A 19,449-nucleotide genomic window follows, 5' to 3' on the forward strand; every position below is an offset into this window, starting at 1 on the left:
TAACCACTCTTTACAACCCCGATGAGGAGAAGAGCATCTCAGAATGCACGGCACGCCTAACCTTGAAGAAGATGGCCTACAACAGCAAATCCACTCCTTACAGCCAAGAACAGGAATTTGTAGCCCCAGATGTGCACAGTTTAACTGAAACAGGAGCTGAAGTTTGGCAATAAAAAAAACAACATAAAAACAGATGAGATCACATCTGCTTCCACATTATTGGTTCTAGAGGGGTAGAGTTGTTCCTAATAAAGTGGCCGGTGAGTGTATAATATAGTGATGTGTCGTTCATGAACGATTCGTTCATTTTGAACAAATCTTTAATATGACTCGGGAACAACGAGTTGTCTCAGAGAGTGATTCGTTCATATTTGACCGCTGCAACATCCTGATAGGTTCTGTACTGGAAACGGAAATGATTAGTTCACCTCTCGAGTGTTCGTAAAGCTGTTAAAAAGGATACTTGATGTATTAGATGTATGATTGTTGTTTTTTTATATATATAATAAGAATGTTGATTTTACTGCTTTATATATTCAAGTGTTTTTGTATAACTCTGTATTCCCCTACTGTTATTTCATTAATATTTATTTATTTTTATTTATTTTCTTTAAAACTTCTCGAGTCGTTCGTTTTTCCGGTGAACGCGTCATGCAGTACCGGAAACGGGAAGAACGAACGACTCGAACCCGAAGACTCGAGACGTGAACGAATCATTTCTGTTTCCGGGGGAACTGACGTGACAAAAAAAAAAAAACAACCGACTCGATAGTTTATTAAGTACTAGATATTTAGGGGGAATTTAACATGTAATATTTTAATTAATATTCTACTGAAATGAACGAAATGACTCGTTCATTTTGCTGAACGAATCTTTCAAAGATCCGAGTCAGTAAAATAATCCGAACTTCCCATCACTAATATAATGAAGGATCAATAAAATGCACCTAAAACATTCCCACAAAACCGCGCTTCGACTTTTACTGTGAAAAACCACCGCAGTGCATTGTGGGAAACTCCTCGCGCTGTGTCAGCTGGTCCTCTTGTACGCATGTTTCACCGGAGCGCAGTGGTTTAGGAGTGCAGCTGTGAGCGCGTGCGCTGCTTATTCACACGCGTTATAACGCAAAGTCGTTTGTAGTCACGCCATTTTATTTCAGCTTTAATCTGTTATGTATGTCATGTCATGTCAAGTGTCCACACTTGCAGAAATGAGCTAACAAACCAGCCACGTGAGACGGACACGTGTTGACTTGCCTGTGTCGGGAATCAGCCGGTGGCGGAGGCTTTCTCTCTTCCACATGGATTATAAATTCCCAACGCAGCTTTTCCCACATGTTTATCAGAACGGACCTCCGATTTTAAACCCGAAGCATAATTACGGAGGCTGGGGCTCCTACGAACAGCTGCTCGAGACAAACAGGAAATCCTCTCAGGTAATCAGAAACACGATCCTTAAATATCACTTTACAATAATCAGGGTTCAACCCTTGTGTCTCTTCTTTGGATTTTTCTGTGAACGAGGTGAAATTAATTGAATAAAGACGAGATTCGTTAAATTGTAGACATGTGAATGATGTCTCTGGGCGTGCACGAGACTATGATTTAGTGTATTTGGACTAAAGCATCTATTGCGATGGCGAAATCAAAGCAAACTCCGCACTAGGAGGAGGAGTTTTTATTTGTTTGTTTATTTATTTATTTATTCGTCTATTTATTTATTTATTTATTCAAAATTACCGCAAGTTTTCTGCAGATTTGGTCCAAGACGCGTCGTGTGACGTCATGACGCGCCTTCAACCCAATCCCTGTTCGGTTCACGCGCACAGAGTTCGAGCAGGACTACAGCTGAAAGGTCTAATTTAACAACAAACATCACTGTGGAAGACCGTGCAATTGGAAGTTCACAAATTCACGTAGATTTCAGCAAACAAAAAGCAGCACGCAACATTTTTTTTGGCCACAGAAATCCTCTGATCCATCCATCCATCCATCCATCCATCCATCCATCCATCCATCCATGACCCTGCCCCTGCCCCTTAGTGGACACACTCGTGTTATGTGCATATATGAAGACTTGTCTCTCTCCACATTTTTGCAGATACGTGATTTCACCTGTTACTCACATGGGTTTTGCCTTGATTACTTTACCATTCAGAGTTTCTGCATTTCTGTAAAAGTACTTGGGGAAGTTCCGTTGATGGCAACATGTTTTTAACACCATATACCTGCTTGTGTCTCAGAGTGATGTCAAGGGTGAGACTCCATTCCTGTTTCAACCCCAGCATAAGGTGGATGGAGAGGTATGGGTCCCTACCGAGCCGATCGTAACGCCGCTTCTCCCTCCCAACACAGGTAGTGTACAGCTCTCACGCTGCCCGATCCGCACAACGTTTCCTGATTCAGAATTAGTATCGAAATACCACAAGTTCTCTCCCGCACCAGCACAATAACGACGTGATTTCACCGTAGCATCGGGTAGGGACGGACGATATAGACTTAATCATCAATGTTATTGCACGGTCTGTTATCGAAATATTGATCATTTTGACAAGTAATAACTTGAAAAGACTGCTGTGATCATACAGTGTATACCTGGCTTAAATTTACCTTGTGTTATTTCATTTATTCCATTTTCCCTTGCTAAGGTGCTAAATCGTTCCGGGGTCAGCCCGTCAGTCCAGATGACTTCCCTCAACATGTAAGTTTATTACGTGGCGCTGGAAATTGATTTATTAATCTTACTTTTATGCGTAGCCTTGGTAATGACACTTTTTTTGTAGATGCAGTATTTCTATGTGCATCACTGCATGGATTCGTTCTCTGTGATGGGCCAGCTGCTCGGAGAACACTTCAGTTTTGCCCGCAGAAATCGTTATAAAGTGGGTTTATGTCTTTTTACACAGCTTGTATTGTTTTATGTTGTGTGTCAGCTCCTTTCTAGTGAAATATTTTTTGGGTGACTTCATTATATTATATTATATTATATTATATTTTGTTCTAGGATGCCATCAGTGTGGGTAAGATGAAGAACTTTCTACGCAACTTAAATTACAAGAAGTAAGGCGCTCATCCTCACCACCCAACTGTGCTTATTTTTATATGACTTTTCATTTTTTTTTTTTTTTTTTACTTTTCACCATTCTTTAGATTCAATTTACTTTCTAATTGTTAAACGATTAGTTGTTGAATTGTGTGGGGTCAGATTCTGTTTCTTCAATCAATCCGTTTAATACAAGCTCGGCTGTCACGTTGTTCTGCTGTGCAGGTGCGAGTTGCAATATTCGCATCGGGTGAACCGCTATCACGATCTTCTGGGTGATGTTCTCCCCGACGTTCCCTACGCTCTCCTGGCTGAGCTTCTGCATGAGGAGTTGACGCATCAGAAGGAGCTGGAACACTTCCAACCTGCCGCAACTGGGGGCACCCTCGCCTGCATCCCAAACTTCGAATGTCAGGATGAAGCATTTCTGATTTATCCCAGTGGAGATGCACTAGACTCCATCAGTATCCTTTTTCTTTTACCACTCACTTGAGGTGCTTCAGTTTAAATACTAAAAATTATGCAAGGATAACAGTACAGTCCCGGCTGCACAGTATATCGTATATTACAACACCGGCTTTTGTCATCGAAACCTCCAGATCCGTTGGTTAGTTCTGACATGATGCATCTCGATGCAGAAATATGACTAAGTGCATCGCAGAATCCGCATTCTATTAATTATACATCGACTGCAGTTGCACTGTTTGACCCCCAGAGGGCCCGATTTGTTCAACCCATAGAGTTCAAATATATAGAGAGAGTATTCAGCGTGCACGGATATCCAAAAATCCACCAGTGGCTTCTCTGCGTACAATCGTTTAAAATAAGTTTTCACGCTACCCCCAGGTTAGGAAACGCTGGACTATAGTATCACCTGTGGCTCTGAGAGGGGAAAATAAAGAGGTGTGGCCTGACATATACACGTGTGTTCTGTACATTACGTCATTACAGTGGGAAAATTCTGTAAGCTGCTTATGCTTCAGCTCTAGCTGCAATTGCTAGCTATTAAACATTTAAACATTTATCCTGAAGCAGTTTGTTTCTGTACAAACCTCACAATTCAATTTTGGCCTAAAATTCAATTTCACGTGGTTTGATGTAAATGATGCGTGTTCAGCGTAACTTTTTGCTTTCACTCTCAGTTTTCAGTACTTAATTGTAGTTACACAGACTTTCATCTTATGGAGCTGGAAATCAGTGAAGATAAACTTCCGGTTGTGAATGTGGCAGACAAGCCTCTGCTGTTCAATCTGAAAGGAACAGTAAGGCAAGTCAGCGTGGCCCAGGTAGAGGACGAAGGTAAGACTAATAAGTAGTGGGAGTATATGACTTTATTCACTAGGGATATGCATGAGTATTTGAATACACTGTTAACCGTTTGAGGCACCAGTATTCAAATACTGAACAAACGAATCAGGTGTTTATGTACAGGTGAAGTCAGTGAATAAATATGGAAAAAAATATATATATCTATCTATCCATTGCAAATTAGTAAGCATGATATGACACCAGGGGGCGCTAATACCCTGCAAACAGTGAGTGCACTGGTCACTGATCACCTTTTGTTTTTTGCGGTTCCTGTGTGTGTGTGTGTGTGTGTGTGTGTGTGTGTGTGTGTGTGTGTGTGTGTGTAGCTTATCTAGGCTTGCGTTCCGATCATTTCTGCTCTGCATGGCTAACGAAAGCCAATTACCGTCCTCGGCCGTTGGAGGTGGTGCAGCTGAAGGAACGAGCAACCAGCCTCAATGTCAGGTGGGTGATTGCGTAACTTGCTCATTTCTGCCATGTTTTAATGGTGATCTTTTCATTTTATTATAGGTTAATGCAAAACAGAATTGTTTAGATGATGGTTAACATTAAAGAATTTTATATATTTTTTTAAAATAATGAAGACATCTTCACATATCATGTGATTTACATATAACTGTCAAAATGAAGGAAAAGTATTCAAAACAGCAAAGAAATAATTTGATATGCGTACACTTTATGGCTTCGTACAAAACATTGGGATAATTTCGCAGCAGAAATTCAGTCCACTGTAATGTCCTTCAGTATATCACGATGAAGAATAAGGCAATAATGGACGTAAATCTAACTAAGAATTATGCGTCAGAGACGTGTAGTCTATAATTTCTATGTTTTACTCTCATTGTAACGTCTCCTTTCTTCCAATTTTCGATATGTTTTTGTAAGGATGTAAATATTATTTATAAAACTTTTTTTTTTTAACATTGAAAAATGCAGTTTTATCCTAATCATAAAGTCTGCCGTTATACCGCATGACGGTGAAAACCCTTTTCGTCTATCATCCAGATGTTCGTAAGCTTTTATCATACTTAAATTTTAGTTCATAATGTTATCTGTTTTTACGTCTGAGTGACGTATGAACCCGTCGATCTAGTCCTTGTTACTGAATCTCGGGACAAATGCACATGGCCATGTGACCCGGAGTATCTGGGCTTCCACTGTTAATATGTAGTAACGTTGACTCGTTGATTTACGGCTAAAACTACACCGTTCTGTTTCGATTTCTAGTTATTTTCGTTTTTAAGTTTGAATTGTTCTAGGTGATTACATCATAAACCAGGAATTTCAACAACAACAACAAAGTTAAACCGCCATCAGAGAAGCCTACTCTAAACCACGTACTGTCCAGGTGTACATGTTCCTATTGTCTTATACCTACATATGTGCCTAAAATTAGGAGGTTTTTCCTCCTATGAAGGACAAAAAGGCACTTAGCAGTTTACACAATGCATTATAGAATCAAGAAAATCCAGACAACTGGAAGACAATTCAGACGTTAAACTCCTCGTCCTAATTAATTTCTTCATCTCTCTGTAGTCCTCATGTTTCTGGAGAGCTCGCCGTAGCCAGCGAGAGTGGAGCGGCGTATCTCTGGGTTTTGGGAAAGGGGTGAGTGTGTGTGTGTGTGTGTGCAACGTTCTGAACTGACGGTGTGTTTTGGAACCGTGTACGCTATAAAAGAACGTGACGTGCATATCAAGTAAAACAAGCCTTATTACAGTCCTGGACATTCCACCAGCCGTCCAAGGAGATTCGTTACGTCATTTTAGATCATCCTGAGTGACAAAATGTCTTCCAAACAAGACATCCATTTCCTGTGACTTAGAATTATTAGACGGTGTGGTAGTCGTGGCATAACATCGTACCAGTACACATCCGTATACTAAATGCCCATTAGAACAAAACGGTATAGTGGTGAAAGAGTGAGCCTGTAATTATCCAGTGCTACATGTGGTAGAAGCGTTAGCAATAGCTGCTCTAAAAATGGTCGCTTTTAATAAATGAACCCGGTATGGCTTTATTTATTTATTTATTTATTTTACTATTTACTCTGTATCCTCACTACACTAGTGTGTAATATAATGGAAACACAGATGCTGCACAGGACCCCGTTCGAGATCCAGACACAGAAAAACAGTGACTCTGTAACGACCTACTTGCATTTCCTCTAACTTTTTATGTAAGTTTCATATTAAATGTCGTGTATTGACGGATGAAGACAATAAGCATTGAATCCATTTATCTAATGCCTTTTTCAGAGATCATGTGATACGAAGGCCATGTAGACGAAAACGTTTAGGGGATGCAGATTAAGTGGTTTGGTGACTGAAAGTGAACGCTAAGCAATCCTAATCCGGGTCAAGTTGAAGTGTAGCGGCATGTAAAGACGGGGTAGATGGCGTCTCTTCATGTTCCAGGTTGCAAAAGATCCGGGATGAGAAGACGAACCTGTACTTCAACGCCAAGTCACAGTGGCGATGGTGCGAGTTCACGAATCATCCACGAGTGCTGGTTTACGCTGACAGGACTGGAGCAGAGCTTGTAGACGTCAGGGTATGAGGACACCCACCAACCAGTTTCTCTCCAATCACACACACACACACCCTTTTTTCTTTTTTTTTTTGTTCATCCCAAAATTACATCTCTGGAGTAAATTCTGATTGCTGATAGTGATTTGTTTTCGTTGTGATTCTTCCAGTGCGTTGTTTTGTTTTTTTTTTTTTTTTTTTTTGCTATCGTAATCGGATCATGATTGGATACCGAATGCGCCTTATGTTTCCGCAGAGCAGAGACGCTCACACGTTGTTCCGGATCGGTGCGACGGCTGCTTGCAAGCGTGGCGAGAGGGTGGTCTTGGGCAAATACCTGGCACAAAGCCACGGCTTCCACCACCTCATCACCACGCAGGTGAAAATGAAGCGTAAGAGTTACACACTCAATACTAATGCAGAATTCAGTGCAACAGTACCGTCGAATAAGGGAAAGGTAGCGGAAAATTCAGGAAAGTCAAAGGTAATTTTATTACAGACATAACATCAGTTATTGAAATGTGTGGTTTTTAAAAATTTTTTTAATTTGAATTAAAAAAATTATTCAGAGAGCTTTGATCCAGCAACACGGACTGAAAGCCATGTTGTAATAACACATCTATAACGGACCATATGCGTCACTTATAAACAGTTTCTATTTGGCTCTGTCTCATTCTTTGTCTTAGTTCTCTGCGTACCTCCTGGACGAGCGAATGCCTTGTGTGCCTGTCCTGAAGTGGGAGCACATGATGGAGTCTCCTCCATGTTTTGCCCATGTCATGCCAGCTTTGGACCAAAGCAATACCTCCAAAATCCTGCTGGGAGCACAGAGAGCACAGGAGACCCTGTTGCTGCAGTACTCTGGTCAGGACACACACGAATGATGAGTGGTGTTTTTACACCATTGAAGTCAGACTGTACTGTATTACCCTATCTGCCTGATTTAATCGCATTTGCCTCTACCACTGTATATTAATGTAAGCTCCCAGGATGACAGATTAGTCCAAACCCCCACTAGCAGCACAGCGTCAGTAGACTGCACACCTGGAATAATGACACTTGTGCCAGTAAGAGTCGTCTTGGAAAATAACGGTAGCTCTTTTACTTTAAGTAGCTTGACTGGTGAGAAAAATGTAGACCTTGGTGACGGAAGGACAGTTAGTGGGCTTCTCGGTGCGTGTAGAATTGAAATACGCTTCATTGCAACTTGTGCTGATTTTTAATCACCATGCTCGCTTTTTCATGTTTACATGACCTGGATAAGTAGAAGTCCATAGGATATGTGTATACACGAGGCAAGATAGACTGTATGGCCAAAAGTTTGTGGACACTCGACTATGTGGGCCTTCCCTTAAAGTGTCGGCAAACTCGGAAACGTATAGAACGTCTTCGTGTACTGTAGCATTACGATTTCACTTCACTGGAACTAAAGGGCTCAAGTCCAAACCTGTTCCAGTATGACCCGGTATGACCGTGCCCCTGTGCACAGAGCAAGGTCTCTGGAGACATGATTTCTCAAGGTTGGAGTGGAAGAACTCGAGTAGCCTGCACAGAACCCTGACTTCAAACCCACTGAACATCTTTTGGGATGAACTGGAACGCTGACTACCCCCCCCCCCCCCCCCCCCACACACACACACACACACACACCCCACCCCCACCCCCACCCAGGCTTCCTGACCTGACATCAGTGCCTGATCTCACGAATTCTCACCTGTGGGTATAAATGGGCAAATCCCCACAGATACACTCCAAAATCTAGTAGAAAGCCTTCCAAGAAGAGTTGAGGTTATTATAAGCCGGTATGTAGAAGACTGGTCTGCAATTAACCGGGACTCATGACATAACTCTGAGGAAACTTCCAGAATTGTTACCCGACAGGATTGGCACTGTTGTTAAGATGGAGTAGATATATAAAGAAAACATTAGAGGAGAATTTTTTTTTGTCTGTGGAGTTTATGGCACGGAAGTAGCTCACTGTGTGGGTTTTTAAAATTATTATTATTATTATTATTATTATTATTTATTAAGGTGGAAGAGAATGGGCGTGCCAAGCAGACGGCCCAATTCAAAAACTCTACAGTCCGTGTGAGGGCCTGAAGATCCGGCAGCTCCCGCACAGACGGCACAGATCTGAATTGAGGTTGGCCGCGAATGCCACAGGTGAATGTTGGTTTTTCATATTTTACACGATGGTCACTTAAATAGAACGACCTGCTCATTTATGCAGTTATCCAGTCAGCCAATCATGTGGCAGCAGCACAGTGCATGAAATCCTGCAGATTCAGGTCAAGCGCTTCAGTTAATGTTCACACCAAACATCAGTATGAGGTTTGCTGATCTACTGGGAATTTCATGCACACCGGTCTCTAGAGTTCACACACTATTCTTAAATTCTGCACATAGTGTACAAATAATATAACTAGGGTTTAGGTCTTAAAACATTATTTAGCATTCTTCCATTCTTGCTAATATAACAGTAATGTTGTTGTTATTGTTATAGGTGTCGTCCCAAACACCCCCACCCCCTCCTTTCTTCCCAATTTGGTCACTTGGTCGCTAATTGCCACCAGCCAGCTCTGCCTGATCATGTGACCGATAGCATTTGGGGAGGGTGAAGGCTAACGTGTGCTTCCTCTAAGACAGTTGAAGCTAGCCGACTTAGAGTACAGAGTATGCCATCACTCCCACTCCGAGAGCACTGATAATTTTGCTCCCTTGGCTCGTAGCCACAGATAGCCGTGGCATCACTGGGATTTGAACTTGATCCCCTGTTGAGCGCTTCAGTGTTGCCACTCGGGTGCATGTGCACAGCAGTTTGAAAGCAGATTAAACGTTTGAAGCGCTATTATCTGGCTGCTGAAATCACAATTCGGGTGTTTGTCCGATGCTCTTGGCCTTATCTCGGCTGCTGGTGTCGCTGTGGTGGTTATAACGGAACCCGGTTACCACAGAACTAGGTTACTTCACGGTTTAATCGTGTTCATAAAAACACGTGGCATATGGGCAAGGATACGGTGGTTGTTTTATTTAAGATGATGGTTTACATTTTATGCGAGTTATTGTTCTGTTCCAGAGGAAATGCACCGAAAAAGTTTTCCATTTGCATTGAAGCGGATTCTGTTTTTCTTTTTCAGGCCTGACTGCAACTCAGAACAGCGGCGTCCTGTGTGTGCTCCAGCTCACCGAGGCTGGGGACATTTTCTACCAGATGCTGAGACATTTCGACCCAACCACGTCTGAGCCACATCAGTCAGACTCTGTAGAACCAGCATCCACACGACAAAACCGAGTGTCTTCGGAAGAAGACCGCGACTTCGAAGGAGGGCGGCATCGGCGTATGCTGAGCCAAGTGGTTGTCGATGGCCGTGATGGCGAGGATGGCTCTCATACTTCAGATAAGAATCAAGTGAGAATCCCTGTAGAAGAAGAGATGGACTCCGAGCCTGGTCTTGTTCAGGAGTCATCCTTGCGTTCCGTTAAGAGTAACTCTGCTCATCCACCGAGACCAGAGGTCCCCGAAATGGCTAGCCGCAAGTTAAAATTAACCTGGAAAAAATGGCTGGAATCCCTCTTCGAGGAAGCTGCAGGAAGAAAAGACCACTTGCAGCACAGGAAAATAAAGACCAGTTCTATAATGCAGTGTAAAGTCAAAAAAAAAAGAGACAGACTTGAGGAGGACAAGTTTCAGAAATTGAGGAAAGACCAGGAAGAGATCTTAAAAACCAGGAAGCTGCTTGTTCATGGGGTAACATACCTGCCTCCTCTAAAGGTGACCCCTGTTCCAGATGGGGTGGACCCTTCGGACTGGCCAGACGATCTGAGTCAACGCATGAGTGCCTCGTGGAGGGATGGTTTGAGTAACTGGTGGGACGAAAAACTCGGACTAAACCGGGACGCCAAGATCGAGGCCCTGCGAAGGAAGCGCCATTGGGCAAAGAGAGCCAAAGCTAGAAACAGAGTCGCGCTTTCTTCAAGCTTCGCCTCGAGCGTCAGCTACCAGGACGATCTCTCCGAATGGTCATCAGCCGCAAGTCAGTATCTGGGTTCAGATGCAGAGAGCATTTATTACAACTCTCAGAGTGCACCAGAGGATGAGGCCAATTTTGACCTGGAGATGCTACCTAAGAACACAGATTGTCAGAGAGCGAGTCAGAACACAGAAGTGTGTTCAGATGCGCCACAACCAATGAAATCTTTATTAAAAACGCCTCAAAAAACTACTAAAAGCTCCGAGCAGGACAAATCCTTTGATACTTCCCAGTCCCCTCCAATGGACTTCCAACACCTGCCGAGCCAGGCCTCTACCATTGAAAGCCACTCTGGAGGTTTTTCTTCCTTGGTGGCCAGTTTGAAAGAGTCACATTCTGACCATCCAAAACCAAGACCGTGGCAGCAGCGGGACTACCTCGGTTCCCTCTTCGGATCTTCTCAAGAGCCTGGGCAGGATGATGAGGTCACTGCATCAGTTGGTTGGAAAACTACCAGATCGAAACCTTCGTATTTTCTGTCGCCATCACGGACTTCAATGAGGACCTCTTCACAGGCGTCCCAACCTCAGAAAAAGAAGTCTCGAATGGGATTCTGAATCGGTAAGTCGTAATAACCAGCAATTTTTCTTTTCTTTCTGTAATGTAACCTGAATTCTGAATTGTTCGATTTTTTTTATTTTATTTTTTTTTATTTTCCGTTTTTCTGCAAGGTAGCATTTTATACGCTGTCTGTTACATGTGTGGACAGCTTTGTGATGTTGTTTTATTGCTTCGTAAACCCCACAATAAAACAAGCTGCCAGTGGTTGCTTAATCTTCCTGCTTTTGTTGAAGGAACGAGATTATTTTTATTCGGTACTGTTCAGAAAGTAGTGGCATGAAACAAGGTGGAATTCTTTTTTTTATTTCTTTTTTTATTGCAATACATGTGCAAAATAATATAAAATACACCAAATCATAAAACTCACTCGTGTGGATGAAATGCTGCTCAGCAGAAATCGCTGATCCTAAACCTGAAAGTGCAGCTCGGCGCAGAAACTCCTTATGTATTAAAGAGCACCTTTTATGGTTTCGAAACATTCCTAATTCTGTTTTAAACGTCTCCTGTAATAGATTTACACGCGTCCGAGTTCAAAAAACGCTCCTAATTTAAATTGCAGCATTACCTTTTTTCCCCAGTGTCACAAACGACTCGTTTAAATGATCCGTTCTAAAGGATTCATTCTAAACTCCTTTCAGAGAGCATACTCTGCTCCGATTGGTTAGACGTCCCAGTCTGTTGTGATTGGTCTACCGCTGTCAGCGAGCAGCCGATGAAGACCAGAGGCGTTTTTTTTTTTTTTTTTTTTTTTTTGTTACAAACCTACGTAGGTTAGTACAGGATGTAAAGTCTGGAATCACTAATGACTCGATTCAGCTGTTCAGAATCGGTTCCTTCTTTTGGGAGTCGATAACTCCGTTTGTCGTGCGCTTTGATTTTTTAAACTTTGTGAGCACTATCAAGAGACATGGTTTGCCAAAGTTGGTGTGGAAGAACTCGAGTGGCTTGCACCTCAACCCCCCTGAAAACCATCGAGCCGAATTGGAATGCCAACTGAACGCCAAGGCTCGTCACTCGAGATCAGTGCCTGTCCTCACTAATGCTCTAATGGCTGAATGAGCACACATTCCTACAGCCATGCTCGAACATCTAGTGGAAAGCCTTTCCAGACAAGTGGGGGACTAGCACCGTATCAATGCCCGTGTTTTCATGTACATATGGGTCTGATGGTCAGGTGTCCATATACTTTTGGCCATGCATGTTAAAGGTATAGCTCCTGTGCAGAAACTTTGGACACTAAACACATCCTGGCTGTTTGCATTTTGGGGGAAGGCGAGAGTTTGTGTAAATTTCATTTCAAGACATGTTTGTGTTGTTTCTTAATGTTACGTAGAAATTCCAGAGGCAGCACGCCACAAAAAGATTAGTGTCTGGCTATATGACGTTGCAAGCAGACCTTTGTGTAACTCGCTCTCCTCGAAAGTCCGGGCGAGGCACTTCCTCTGTTCCACCATGCAGGGTGAATCGCCAGAGGCTCTCTGACGTCAGGAGTCAGCTGTTCCGACGTCATGAATGTGAACAAACAGCTGAAAGGTTGGGTTTTTTTTTTTGTGCTAGCTTGCCAACTTTGTGCAATACGAAAACATTTCCAAAGAAGGAAGTAATTGAATAATCTCTCTTAGCACACAGGTCTGATAGAGGAGGTTTTGGAAAGCTACTCATCAATAAAAATGTTTTCCAGTTCAGTGCTTGAAGGAAAACTCCACGCTGAAACCCGTAAAATATTCCTAATGACATGTTGGCCATGCGATTAGCGATTCTGCTGATGATCTGATCTGGTCGGCACCGTATTTTTGCACGTCCTACGCAACGTTCGTGGTTATCGGTCATGCGGAATTTTCCAGCAGGGGTATAATGGTGTTAATAGAAGAAAGAAATTTCAGCTCTTAAACATAAGGGATAAACAAAGGCAGGTTTTTCACTATTACTGCGGTTCTTTAAAACAAAACAAGAGCTTTTCCCGTTCACCGTTTTCCACTGACGTTCCGTGTTAATGAGAAATCCAATGTAGAGACATGGCTCGGCTAATTAGCGATCATTAAGGTATTAGCATGAACGTTGATTGGAGATTCGAGAGCTGGACAAAGCAGGTAGTAGAATGGCATTGTGGGATGTGATGTAGAAAACCAATAATCAACTAAACTAAAAAAAAAACACCCTTCTCAGACATCACTGAAGACCGTGTTGATTAAAGATTAATAGGCAAGTTGTTCAAGGTGGATTTTTCCTTTTAACTTGTGTTCTCCAGCTGAATAAAAACAGACTCTGGGTGAATTTAAAAAATATTTAGTTTTATGTAACATGACAAAAATAACAATAATAAGTTAGTATCTACAACTTATTTTACATATTTTTTTTTGTACATTATACAAATTTACATTTTTTTTGTATTGACATTTTTACATTTTGTGGCATTTTTCCCCCCCCAACATTTTCTTTTTCTCTCCTTGTGCTCTCACGCGCGCACACACACACACACACACACACACACACACATTCAAGGTTACTGTGTTTTGCTCCACACAGACACACACTTTGGCTAATTTAAACCTAACCTAATCTGGCAAGTCTAGGAGTCACATCACACTCGAAGCATACACACACACACAATATACAACCTGACTATCTCAAGCTGAACACAGTCTGAAGAGCGACGGAACCTACCCTTTATCCATGACAATCGTCATACAAGACTGTGCACCGTACTGGGGTAAATGTCCCAGAATTCAACAGTCCTATGTTGTCTAACACTTTCACTGATCTTAAGATTCTGTCGTCTCCTGGAATGTGGCAAACCTGAACATGCACCGACAATTATTCAAACACTAGTTCGTGTGGCTTTTTTTGTGTTTTTTTTCCCCCTTTAAAGGTCTCAGGTTGTAAACTTTAGCTGCCTGTGTTGTGCAAATTTTTTTTTTTTAGCTTACAACCGTTACAAAAAGGAAGAAAGAATGATCAATAATAGCTACAGTAATTGAAATAGAATAATCAAGAGATTTAAAGCAAGTTAAAAAAAAAAAAAAAAACGGCCATAATTATGTTCTCAAGTAACATCTTGTGTAGAACCCAGGCACTGTGGCTCTTTAACATGGAGAGGTCTGGGTGGTTTCTGACATCACTATGGAAGCTGGAGTTTTGTATTGTAAGGCAGATGAAGCTGCTGCTGTCGCCATGTTTCGAGGTTACTTTCTGTAGAATGGCCTCTGATCAGCTGAGCACCTTTAGGCAGCCTACTTTTTCTGAAAGTGGGCAGGGAAATAAGGCCCCCCTGCATCGCTGCCCAACGAACTGCTGAGAGACTCCTCCCCAGAGCTCAGTTCTTCACTCCAGTCCTCACTAGACAGGGGAGAGAGAGACACACACACACACACACACACACACACACGTCACACTTACTGCATTAGTCACACACCCTGCCTTAGTCACAGCAGCTACCTCTGAAGTCATACCTGCTTCCCCTTTAGAACGTAATGATTTGTCCTGTACCACACCTATGAGCTGAATGTTTTCATACATAGACAGATACCGTGACTGTTCCAATAATAAAGGAATGGTTATTTACAGCTCGGCCACACTCCCAACATAACCAAGATTGAAGGAACCAGGTGTTCCTTTGTTTTCTCATTACATGGAGATGGTGAACAGGTTAAATCAAACTGTTTATCGATCGGTTACTATGGTGAACGGCTTACCAACAAAGTCACTTATCCATTGCATAGTTGTAGTGAGAAAAGTGACTGTGTAATTAGAAGAGAATGCTAGTGTTAGTATGTTGTACAAGGGTTGGGTAGTTACGGTCTGTGATAACAACGCCTGAACTGAAACTAGAAGCACTATCAGTGTGTGTTTTGGGTTTCCCCTGAAAACCCTCTGTTTACATTAAAAAATTAAAAGACTTCCCTATTCTGGGAATATGTATTTTACTGGTAAATACTCTTGAAACTGCAATGACTCGCTATGATCTGGCATTGTTTCTCAGCTGGTTGGTTTTCAATGACTCTATTGTATGTGGCTAAAACTTGTAACGTGATACGGTTTTGGATAAGTACGGGATAAAGCCGGACTGACTGATACGCCAAGGCTGAACGGGGATATCCGTATTAGAGCCAGTCATTCCACTGAAGCGTCTGTTCCACAGACTAGCTTATTCTTTTATTTTATTTTTAAATCATGTTGAAGCTAATTTTAATTTTTTTTCCTTTGTGTTTTGAATATATTGAATTTTTGAACATGAAGTGTTTGACCTAATCAGAGCAGTGAACAGAAGAACTCTGTGTGCAGGTCCACTGTGTACCTCTCACTCCAGCCGTCTTCGGGGATCGTGGGCAGCTCTGGTGCGCCGCAGTAGCTGCTGTGCAGGTTCTGGGCCGTACGCCGGGACACGATCCACACCAACTTCCTGTGATTGGGTTTGGAGCATGTAGGCGAGGAGTACTGCACCAGGCACTGGGCCACCAGGCCTCTCCAGAGCTGTAGCTCCGTCTCGGAGATCTGCAACGTACACATACAGTGGCAGTTACATAACACACTCTCTCTGGGTGTAGTGTGCTGATAGATGAGGGTCAGACTGTTACTGAGCATGCCTGGAATTCTTTATCTCTCAAAGCAAGCAGGACAGATTTCTTAAGAGAAAAAGAGCTGTATAGTGCTTGCATCACCACAGAGGACAAATGTTAACATGCACTTTATTTACTTTGCACTGAAGGCTCATTTTTTTAGTTTTATATCATAGTGATATGATCATAGCTAATATCTAACGACATGATGTAGTTAATGAATTTCCTGTCTGAAATAAACTGGTCACATTTGATCATTTTACCCTCAAGTGTCTCTGAATGGATTGGGCGATCTCAAACAGGTCAGCCGACTTCAAGGCCTCGATCTCTTGCTTTATGAGAGACAAAGCTAGCACCGACGGCTACAAAGAAACGTGACGGATAAAAAGAAACGTCAAACAATTATACTCAAAAGCCCCAAATGCATCATTAATTTCTAGTGTAAACACTTACTTTTGCTTTGGAGAATACAATGCGGCAAAGGCAGGCTTTAAGCTGGGCTTCCAGCTTGTCTAGACTGAGGACTTCTTTCCTAAAAAAAGGTGTTTCATTAGGTCCAGCTGCCTTAAAGTACACCTTCATTTTAAATATTTAGAGATGCCACATAATAACCAACGTGCTATCTATGCCCTTTGATTTACAGCAATGTCTGCTGACAATTATGTTTATGATGCGATGACCTACACAGAGCACATTGGACTGAAATGGAATTCGTCTGCATGTGAACCCGAGATACACTGCCCTGTGCGTCTCACCTGCTTGAGGTATGCGCCAGTATAATCGAATGGTACAGGTGCAGGAAAGTTAAGGCGGTGACGGCTTGGAACTGGAAGCTGAGTTTCTCCGAGATGATTTTCTCCATGCGCCCGAGGTCAGACACGGTGAACTTGCACTGGCTGATGCGGATCAGCTCGTGCGTCGACGACACCTCACACTTATCCTCCACCACTTTGGTAGCAATGTGGAGGCAGCCAATGCTGATGCAGGCCAGATGTTTGGGCTGAACCTTTAAGGCAGATAATTGACATTTTAGTTCGTATTTTGCATCATAGTGTGCTTGAATTGGGTTAGTTCTACTAAAAATGGTTAATTTAGTCAATTAAAAAGTATTTAGCATCAAAATCTGGGGGGGTTCGTTATAATAATAATAACTGAATGTCACTACAGGGTTTGTAAAGTAAAGCATGCATGTGTACCTTCATCATAGCTAGAAATCTGTCCAGCAGATTGACCGCCAGGACAAACGTCTGTGTGCTGTAGCCAAAGAAACTGGTCAAGCTCCAGAGATCCTCCACTTTGGCGTTTCGACATTTTGCAGAGATTCCCGTCCCCTGGTGAAGAAAATTAATTCTCTTAAGCTCGTCGATTTGGAAATTTCTCAAACACTTCATTATGCCTAATAGTCGACATCATTGTGTACATGCTTTCATTCATTTATAAAATGCAAATGACTCAACATTAAAGCACCTTTCCTAGCTTCTTAACTAGTCCCTCTAGGTGTTTGTGTACAGTAGTGCCCGAAAGTTTGCGCACCCCTTGCAGAATCTGCTAAATCTTAATGTTGTTAAAATAAGAGGGATCATAAAAACCCCGTGTTTATTTTTTATTTATTTCACATAACATGTTTTTAACTTTTTGGCACAACTGTAAAAGCAGCTTTTTAACTCGACCAATTATATATATATTACATACATACATACATACATACATACACACACACACACACACACACACACACACACACTATATACAGGGCGAGTTGGACAAAAAATCAATTTTACCCTGATGAAAACGGCACGGATACTCGGTCTGAGATGGATTTAACTGCTATAAATATAAATATAAACCTGGATGGTTGGGTTGGTTTACCTCAGCGTTCGACTCGATCAGCCTCAGTCCCGACTCCTTGGGCAGATACTGGCTCTCCTGCTCCACGGTCAGGTTCAGCTCCTTCATCAGGCGCAAGGCCTCCATGTCGAGACTCGGGTTTCTTTCGGTTAGCCCAAAGTAACCTTTAAAAAAATATATATACGCAATATTCGTAAATGTTTTCTCGCCCTAGTTATTTACACCGGTTCAAACAGAAGGTCAAGGGTAGCCAGGCCCAGCGGCTCAGATTTCCACCGTTAACGCCTCCTTTAGCAAAGAGATAAAACAAAAATGAAACCGTACGCTGCATTTCTACACCCGAGACGCTGAAAGAAAACAATTCAGCGCACAACACCGTGAATACTTTATAAAGCAATTTCAAAATAATAATAATAATAATAATAATAATAATAATAATAATAATAATAAAAATACGATTTTGCACGTTTAATCGGAGAGCTAGCTCGGTAGCTATGCTAGAGGTTTTTTTTTACCTCAGCTTTTGAAAAACATCGACGGGGGGGGAGGGGTCATGTATTCAGCTTCGATCCTCCTCGGTTTTACTGTTTCTGGATTCAACATAACTGAACACACACATTATATAAATATATACTATTTATATATTTAATTAACTCTGGGTGACGACGCGATTAAATTAGTCTTAAATAGAACCCATGACTTACGGGCTTCTCTCTAACCGAATAAAAACACGATTTATCCTTCATTTTGTTTCAAATAACAACCCAGAAAAAGAAGTATTCGCAGTACTAACTCACTGTACTAACAGTAGTTAAAGAAATGTAAATTAGTGCTCTGAATACAGCTGGCTTTGTCCAAACCAAGTAGCAGGAAAGATTTAAACCCCTACCCGACACAAATACTTCACATTAAATGTACGCGCGCACACACAAAAAATACCATTCACATCAAATGATTACATACGTGTTTACCGAATCATAATTACACCCTCGAATATATGTAGATAAAAGAGAAAATTACCTGAGGAGTTAGATGGACATTTTCTCGAAGCAGATCTTCTGTCTGTGTTTTCTCTTCTCCGAGTCTATTCCCCTTTTGTTGATGTGGTCCGTTTTCACGCCCTCTCTATGACGTCAGAATCTGCACGTACGAAGCGTACAATAGGTTTAGGATAACCGTGATAATTACTCACCATCCAACGAAATATTTAAGAATTGATCTAATTTATTTATACATATATATAATATCATAGTTTGTGTATTTACATGACCGAGGTGGATTTCTTTTTGAAAACGTTCGGCAGCAGTATTGACGTTAATCCGGACCAATCGCGTTCTTGAAATGCTCTGCGTTCAAATAGTCCGCCCAAAATACTCGATTCTGATTGGCTGCTTCCTCACGTGCTCATTGCGACGGCTTGTTCCTTGCTCATTGGCTGGTAATGGTTTCGCGTGAGGAAGGGATGCGCACGCATTTCACAGCCGAGCTGTTGTGTTTGTTGATTTGTGCCAAAATGACGCGCTGTTTTTTTCAAACACGCAATATCTGACCAAGAAACAACACTTTGTTGATAT

General features: G+C 42.0%; 2 protein-coding genes across 3 annotated transcripts; one reads left to right on the plus strand and one right to left on the minus strand.

Moving 5' to 3' along the window:
- Nucleotides 1-1,014: 1,014 nt before the first annotated feature.
- taf1c (TATA-box binding protein associated factor, RNA polymerase I subunit C) lies at nt 1,015-16,296 on the plus strand. 2 transcript variants are annotated; one of them, XM_017492158.3, is made up of 15 exons: nt 1,015-1,436; nt 2,244-2,355; nt 2,649-2,701; nt 2,784-2,882; nt 3,005-3,060; nt 3,269-3,507; nt 4,214-4,342; nt 4,678-4,795; nt 5,888-5,959; nt 6,769-6,904; nt 7,136-7,363; nt 7,566-7,743; nt 8,911-9,042; nt 10,017-11,471; nt 15,753-16,296. In XM_017492158.3, the coding sequence occupies exons 1-14, from the start codon at nt 1,302-1,304 to the stop codon at nt 11,465-11,467; spliced, it is 3,138 nt and encodes a 1,045-aa protein (XP_017347647.1). In that variant the 5' UTR covers nt 1,015-1,301; the 3' UTR covers nt 11,468-11,471; nt 15,753-16,296. The 2 variants fall into 2 exon arrangements, with proteins under 2 accessions (XP_017347647.1, XP_017347648.1); XM_017492159.3 differs by having other exon boundaries at nt 7,136-7,258.
- Nucleotides 13,742-19,015, minus strand: ccng2 (cyclin G2). Its single transcript, XM_017492168.3, has 8 exons — nt 18,896-19,015; nt 17,897-18,039; nt 17,224-17,358; nt 16,783-17,033; nt 16,481-16,559; nt 16,291-16,389; nt 15,766-15,962; nt 13,742-14,807 (listed from the first exon to the last, which is right to left on the minus strand). Exons 2-8 carry the CDS (start codon nt 17,999-18,001, stop codon nt 14,702-14,704), a joined length of 972 nt encoding a protein of 323 aa, XP_017347657.1. The 5' UTR covers nt 18,002-18,039; nt 18,896-19,015; the 3' UTR covers nt 13,742-14,701.
- Nucleotides 19,016-19,449: the final 434 nt, after the last annotated feature.

This window comes from Ictalurus punctatus, chromosome 18 (genome assembly GCF_001660625.3).
Source record: "Ictalurus punctatus breed USDA103 chromosome 18, Coco_2.0, whole genome shotgun sequence".
NCBI lineage: Eukaryota > Metazoa > Chordata > Actinopteri > Siluriformes > Ictaluridae > Ictalurus > Ictalurus punctatus.